This window comes from Sorghum bicolor, chromosome 6, assembly GCF_000003195.3.
Source record: "Sorghum bicolor cultivar BTx623 chromosome 6, Sorghum_bicolor_NCBIv3, whole genome shotgun sequence".
NCBI lineage: Eukaryota > Viridiplantae > Streptophyta > Magnoliopsida > Poales > Poaceae > Sorghum > Sorghum bicolor.
In genome coordinates this window covers 61,200,545-61,207,879 of record NC_012875.2, presented here as the reverse complement: position 1 = coordinate 61,207,879, position 7,335 = coordinate 61,200,545, and the positions used below count along the sequence as shown (strand labels likewise).

General features: G+C 42.9%; 2 protein-coding genes and 1 pseudogene across 3 annotated transcripts; 2 read left to right on the top strand and 1 right to left on the bottom strand.

Moving 5' to 3' along the window:
* On the bottom strand, nucleotides 681–1,598 carry LOC8064308 (cytochrome c). Of its 2 annotated transcripts, none has more exons than XM_002447345.2 (2): nucleotides 1,089–1,598; nucleotides 681–771 (listed from the first exon to the last, which is right to left on the bottom strand). In XM_002447345.2, the coding sequence occupies exon 1, from the start codon at nucleotides 1,580–1,582 to the stop codon at nucleotides 1,109–1,111; it is 474 nt and encodes a 157-aa protein (XP_002447390.2). In that variant the 5' UTR covers nucleotides 1,583–1,598; the 3' UTR covers nucleotides 681–771; nucleotides 1,089–1,108. The 2 variants fall into 2 exon arrangements, with proteins under 2 accessions (XP_002447390.2, XP_021319692.1); XM_021464017.1 differs by having other exon boundaries at nucleotides 698–777.
* On the top strand, nucleotides 2,427–7,070 carry LOC8064307. Its single transcript, XM_021462622.1, has 3 exons — nucleotides 2,427–2,962; nucleotides 3,366–4,354; nucleotides 6,224–7,070. The coding sequence occupies exons 1-2, from the start codon at nucleotides 2,649–2,651 to the stop codon at nucleotides 4,351–4,353; spliced, it is 1,302 nt and encodes a 433-aa protein (XP_021318297.1). The 5' UTR covers nucleotides 2,427–2,648; the 3' UTR covers nucleotide 4,354; nucleotides 6,224–7,070.
* On the top strand, nucleotides 4,361–6,137 carry LOC110436518 (annotated as a pseudogene).

Below are 7,335 nucleotides of genomic sequence, written 5' to 3'. Positions count from 1 at the left end.
ATTATTATGCTAAAATTATGCTATACTTGCCTGCTTGTATTAATCCCATTCCCCTTTGTTATTTGCATTGCCACTTCGAAGGAACTTGCATATCAGATGTCTGCAGGTGGCTGCTGGCCTTCAACTGGAAATTAATATTTCAGTCTCTTCTTTAACTTTAGTCATTGATATAGGAACTCTACTCATTGATATACGATGGGCAGCAAATGAGCAAAAGGTTCAGATCATCAGGCGAACCATTCCTCTTAGTTGTGTATACCTTCAGTTTAAGTTGATGTCTGCTTGTAATTTTTGCTGAGTTACTCCCCAATCTACCAATGTTTGAGGTAATGTGAAATGAATGCAAAAACAAATTGTTCAAGTCTATCATGTCTCAGGTCCAGAAACAATTCTCATGCTTATAATTTTGACATAAAAAATGCGACCACATTCCTGTAATACGTGGGCAACCATATATAACTCCCTTCTGCAATTCAGCAACTCGAACTCACTAAGATATAGTCCATACAACCAGAGAGAAATTTTTGTGAACTTAATGTGTGACCTCAACCACAGCAACAGCTCATAGGGAGACGCAAATTTGATCCATAATTACCTGTCCTCTATAGCCGGTCCCTCCAATATCACGTATACTCAACCACCTAGCTGATTCCTTGATCGGAGTAACCGGCTTGTTGTCAGGCGGAGACACGAGATTGTGTCCTTCAGGTGCGTGTGGGCGAGGCGTGCGTGGAGAAGGGGTGGAGGAGGAGCCGCAATTACCATGTTAACCTTCCACTCATAAAAATAATTATCACTAATTAATTACTTAGGAACCAGGAGGAACTAAGAGGTACTCTCAACCACTGTAAAAGAGCTCATAACATATATGTATATATTCTTGCAGTTAATCGAAGCCCAGAGCGATTATATAGAGTAAGCTTCAATTCACAAACATATATATAGATGGATGATGTAAAAAATGTGGAATAAAGAAATGGATAATTAATTTATTGGTAGTATATATGTAGCGAAAATGCATATGCATGCATATGGTCAATGCAAGAAGAAATTAATTAATTAAATTAAAGAAGCTACTATATATGTACGTTATATGTATGTATAATAATTAAGCCGCCGTGGATTCCTTGAGGTAGGCGATGAGATCGGTGCGCTCCTTGGGCTTCTTGAGCCCCGGGAAGACCATCTTTGTGCCCGGGATGTACTTCTTGGGGTTGAGGAGGTAGTCGTACAGGGTGGTCTCCTCCCAGACGACGGCCATGTTCTTATTGGCCGTGGAGTAGGCGTAGCCGAGGGTGGTGCCGGACTGGCGGCCGAAGAGGCCGTGCAGGTTGGGCCCCTGCTTGTGCGCGCCGCCTCGCTCCACCGTATGGCACTGCGCGCACTTGGTGCGGAAGATCTTCTCGCCGCTGCCGGCGTCACCGACGGGGGCCTCGCCGAAGGAAGAAGCCATGGCACGGCTGTCTCGGTCGGATCGGATCGATATTCTACTGTCGTCGTCCACCGCCTGTACGTGTGCAGTGTGCGAGGACCGGAGTTTGATGATCGATCGAGAACAAGCTAAGTGCACATGCATGCACATATATGATCGTCCGCGCGCGTCCGACACCGATCGACACCTTATGCTTAGCTAATTAAGTAAGTAGACACAACAATAGCAAGTAGCGACATCGAAGAGGCCGGGCGACCGATCGTGTGCCCGACGGATCAGGCAACTTCATTTTCATTCCTCAGCAGTCAGCAGCATGTACCACCGCGGTTGGCGCGGCCATCCATCTACAATATATTATAAGTGGTTTTTTTTGGAATATATAAATTTTGATATGCATCTAGATACATTATTATTGGATAAAAAAAATCAAAACGACTTAATTTGAACAGAGAAAGTAGTAGAGTATAAGATATATCGACTTTTTTAAATATTCTAGTATGCTCGGTTGTTCTTTGTCCGGTGTTGCCATGCCATTGCCATGTCTTTTTTATTTGGAAAAAGTTCACCTTACCTCTCTTAACTTTTGCAAAAACCTATTTTTCCTCTCTGAGCTCTAAAACCATATAAAGCACCTCCTTAAATTTTTAAAACCGTTCATTTTACCTCCCTGACTGGTTATAAGTGTTTTTTAAGACAGATTTGTCTTTTTATTTTTTTATTATTTTGGTTGAATCTTTAAAAAATTATAGTAAATTACATAAAAATATAAAATAGATATAATGATGTCATGTTGAGATCCCCAAGTTTCGTTATAAGGAAATAGGTTAATTTTCAAGAAGAGGAGCAAAGTTGGTTACTACTTAGGTGCGAGTTTCACCAGAGTTTCACCAGCATTTAATATAGTGACACATCAGCGTTTTGCATGAAATAGGGAGGAAAGAGAGTAGAATCGTTTCACCACGGTGAAACTGGTCGGGCGTCGTTTCCCAGGACTTGAAACCCGGATGAAACGAGCACTGAGTCGTTTCACCCCGTCTTCCCCGATCCCGTGCGGGCGGGAGGTGCGCGCCGTCGGCAATCTTCCCGCGCGCAGCCTCGCCTCTTCCCGCGCGCAGCCTCGTCCTTTTCCCGCGCCCTCTTCCCTCCCTCCCCCCAAGCTCGCCTTCCTCTCCCTCGTGTCCCATCCACCGTCCTCCCTCCTAGGGTTCTAGGCTCCATGGATCCGCCGCCGGCCGAGGCTTCTAGGCGTGGCGCCGCTGGCAGAGGAGGCAATACCGGCAAGACCCGCGGCCGGCTTGGACTGAAGAAGGCATCCGCTCGTGTGCCGTCACCACCTCCAGGTTGTTCCTCCCCAGCGGCGCCGACTCCCTCCCCCACCGCGCCGACTCCCACCCCCACCGCGCCGACTCCCACCCACACCGTGCCGGCGGCAGGGCAAGCTCCTGGATCCCTTCCTGCGCCGACATTTCCACTGCAAGGAGCAAGATGGGGCTCCATACCTCCCAATTTTGCACAAGATCCAAATTCATGGTATGTTTGATTTCGATCTATTTTTTAGTCAATCGATACTGCTGTGATTTTGATTGTTGCTCTTTGCTAGTTGCTGTGATTTTGACAGATGCTCAATCCATACCCAAGTAGATAAGTCTGTTCTCATTGTGTGATACTGAACATGAACCATATTCAGGGAGTAGAAGGCAGTACTTGTTTGACAGATTGTATTGTTGATTTCAGTGTATTGTTGATTTCAGTTTTTCTTTTACAGAGGTTGTTTCAGTTTGCGAAGTAGTATTTCAGAAACATGTAGGATGCTTCCTGTTGGGTAGTACTGCCTTGCTTTTCTGTTTCTGTTGAAGTCTGTTTTTGTTTAAGTAAAATTCAGTAATCAGTATTTATTCCAAGCATATTAACACAGCTGCTACAAAACTATCAGGATTTTTCCACCGCAAGGAGGTTTCCTAAATATGATTCATCAACAAAACTATCCGCCGCAATCGCAGGGAGAGAACTTTCATTTGATTGGTCAAAATGTGTCATTCAACCCAATTTCTCCACCACTTCCAGCAAATTCATTTGGAACACCTTCACCACAGGGTACTGAACAAGTCATGGAACAAGAAACTTCAACTAAGAAGATGGTGAAGCAAAGAAATTTGAGGTACTGGAGTCATGAAGAGGAAGAGCGATTGGCTAGTTCTTGGTTAGAAATTTCTAAAGACCCTATTCATGGAAATGATAAGAAAGGAGATACATTTTGGAAGGAGATCACTAGTGAGTTCAATAGGAAAGGTGCAGGGAAGCGTACAAGGGAACTCAACCAATTGAAGATACATTGGTCACGCCTCAAGACAGCAATTGGTGAGTGGAATGACTACTGGACAAAGGTGACTCAGTTGCACACAAGCGGTTATTCGGATGACATGCTGGAGGAAGAAGCACAAAAGATGTATGCAAACAGGCATGGAAAGAATTTTACCTTGATACATTGGTGGAAGATTCTCAAAGATGAGCCCAAATGGTGTGCACAGTTCGAGACAGAGAAAGACAACAAAGACAGTTCTGAAATAGTTGATATTCCAGATGCACAGCAACGTCCGCCAGGTAGAGAAGCTGCAAAGGCTGAGCGCAGAGGAAAGCGTAAGAAGGAAAATGTCAAGGATGGAATTGTCATCCTTGGGGACAATATTGAGAAAATAGTCAAGGTGGAAGAAGACCGAAAGATGGAGCGCGACAAAGTCACAGCTGCTCAGATTCAGATATCAAATGCTAATTTGAAGGCAGCACATGAGCAGAAGGAAGCAAAGATGTTTGAGGTGTACAATTCCCTACTTACTCAAGATACAATGAACATGTCTGAAGAGGCTAAGGCGTCACGAGTGAAGGCAATGCGGAAGTTAGAAGAAAAGTTATTTGCGGAATAAGGTTAGTTCTGATTCAAAGGTGCAGTACGTTTGAATCGTAGTATATTTGTCTAAATGCTGCACTATATGAGTTTTTACTGTGAAACATGCAAATTTTTCAGTTTCTAGTGTGAAGATGCAAAGTTTTCAGTTACTAGTGTGAATGCTGGTGCCTGTACTATATCAGTTTCTAGTGTGAATGCAAAGTTTTCAGTTACTGGTTTTCAATGCTGCACTATATGCAGTTTGTAGTGTGAATGCTGGTGCCTGTGCACCTATATATATACACGTAGTCCTTCTCTCTTTTTTCTGTCACGCAAGACCTCTCTCTCCTCCCATTCTAGTAGCAGCTTGTTCACAGCTTTGAGGTAATCATCTCTTCTCTTCCCATCATTTCTTTTTCTCAGCTGTTCTCCCCAACTCTTTTCCTCACCTCTTTGTATTCGCTGGAAAATAGATGGCTGAGGAAAATAACAGTCCTCAAGGTAGTCAAGATCCTTTGTATTCGCTGGACGACTTCCTTGCAGAGGAGGAGATCCTAGATGATGTTCTTCATCAAGCCAAGGTGCTCATACAGTCCAGCGTCAAAGAACTTGAGAAGAAGGCTTCTGATCACAGATTGAATCCAAGGAAGCACATCAACAGGCCACGAGAGGAAGCACATGCAAAATTGGTGAATGATTATTTCTCTGAAAATCCTCTATACCCTTCGAATATTTTTCGCCGAAGGTTCCGCATGTCTAGGCCACTAGTTTTGCGCATCGTTGATGCCTTGGGCCAATGGTCTCCATATTTCACTCAGAGGGTCGATGCCCTTAATCGGCTAGGTCTCAGTCCACTACAGAAGTGTACTGCAGCCATCCGCCAATTGGCTACTGGTAGTTCTGCAGATGCACTAGATGAGTACTTAAAGATTGGGGAGACAACAGCAATGGAGTGTTTGAAGGAATTTGCCAAAGGTGTTAGAGGTATTTGGTGCAAGGTATCTAAGACGTCCCACAATGGAAGATACTGAACGTCTACTGAAACTTGGTGAAAGACGGGGCTTTCCTAGTATGTTTGGCAGCATTGACTGCATGCATTGGCAGTGGGAAAGATGCCCAAATGCTTGGAAGGGTCAGTTTACTCGTGGTGATCAGAAACATCCAACGTTGATACTTGAGGCTGTGGCATCACATGATCTTTGGCTTTGGCATGCATTCTTTGGAGCAGCAGGTTCTAACAATGATATTAATGTTTTGAACCAGTCTAGTGTGTTTATCAATGAGCTCAAAGGACAAGCTCCTAGAGTCCAGTACACTGTTAATGGAAATCAGTACAACATTGGGTACTTCCTTGGTGATGGAATATATCCTGAATGGGCAGTATTTGTTAAGTCAATTAAACTCCCTATCGGTGAGAAGGAACGACGGTATGCAGCCGAACAAGAAGGGGCAAGAAAGGATATCGAGAGAGCCTTTGGTGTATTGCAGCGTCGCTTTTGCATCTTAAAACAACCTGCTCGTCTATATGACAGAGATGTACTCCGTGATGTCGTGCTAGCATGCATCATAATTCACAATATGATAGTTGAAGATGAGAAGGAGCCAGACATTATTGAAGAAAATCTAGACCTAAACGTTCCTCCTAGTTCAACAACCGTTCAAGAGCCGGAATTCTCTCCGGATCAAGAAGTTCCATTTGAGAGAGTTTTAGAAAAAGATACTACTATTAGAGATCGATCGGCTCATCGTCGACTTAAGAAAGATTTGGTGGAACATATATGGAATAAATTTGGTCCTCTTCCACCTGGACCTACAATTTGAGCTAATACATGTATGTTTCATTTTTTTTATCAATTATACATTGCTGTGACCTGAACTAACACTATGCTATTTGTTTACTTGTGCAGGGTGAAAGCAACTACTGGAATCTCTGGGGTGCATGATTGGTTGAAGATTGGACGTGATGATTGGTTGAAGATGAGCTCTGTAGCTCATATATATATATATATATATATATATATATATATATATATATATATATATATATATATATATATATATATATATATATATATAAAAGTGATCTGAACTATATCTGAACTGGTATATGTGATCTGAACTATATCTTGGTCACTGCTATTTTCTATCTTAAGTCTGATGCTTGTGAGAAATGACCACATTCAGTTTTGTTGTGAAAAGTCTGATGCTTGTGAAAAGTCTGATGCTTGTTGCTCACGGCATGTTGCTCATGGTCTGATGCTCACGGCCTGTTTTCTGTTGAAATGGCCTGATGCTTGCTTCTAGTGTGAATCGGTGTGAATAGTGATGATTGTTGCTGCTGAACTGCTTTGCTTCATGGCCTGTTGCTCACGACTTGCTTTTCTCAGTGAGTTTTGGTATGAATTGGCTACAGGATTAACGATGTATATGATCCCATACACATGCAGCATTTAAGTGCGATTATCAGCCTGGGAAACATCACAATGAAACTGTTGCATTGTGTAGGGTGTTTCAATGTTTGTTTCATGGAGGCTTTGTCAGTAAATTTGTTTGGGAAACTGTGCAATGACACCATGCACTGAGACTGGCCTTACAACCCGTCATTCAACAAAGCTCAAACTGAGGACAAGTTTGTTATCAAGAAAGGGAGAATGATGAGGACATGACACATTTAGATATGACCATTGATTTTAAGGTGAACTTATTCCTATATTTGGATACTGTTTTTTGGTATAATTCACTTCGTTCCACATATACATGTCATTATTTGCTTATAGGTACGAATGTGTCTCAAAGTGCACGGTCATCAATGCTGAATTTTTAGTTTGCTAGCGGCCCGACAACACTTCATTAGGAAGACCATAACTTCTTTGTCCAAAGTGAGTTTAAGGTCCATGCATACTTAATGGAAGCTTTCAAATGGATCTGGTTTGACCTTAATATCATATTGGCAAGGCCTCCAAATCAACGCGAATGAGCTAGGGTTCCAGGTTGGGGGAGTGGTGAGTGGCGGCTGACT

What these genes read in the sequence shown, in the direction of transcription:
- LOC8064307 (XM_021462622.1), top strand. Translation starts at nt 2,649, where the DNA reads ATGGATCCGCCGCCGGCCGAGGCTTCTAGGCGTGGCGCCGCTGGCAGA. An exon ending in GCACAAGATCCAAATTCATG is followed by an intron (nt 2,963 to 3,365) that starts GTATGTTTGATT and finishes CAAAACTATCAG; the next exon opens with GATTTTTCCACCGCAAGGAG.
- LOC8064308 (XM_002447345.2), bottom strand. Translation starts at nt 1,582, where the DNA reads ATGTGCATGCATGTGCACTTAGCTTGTTCTCGATCGATCATCAAACTC.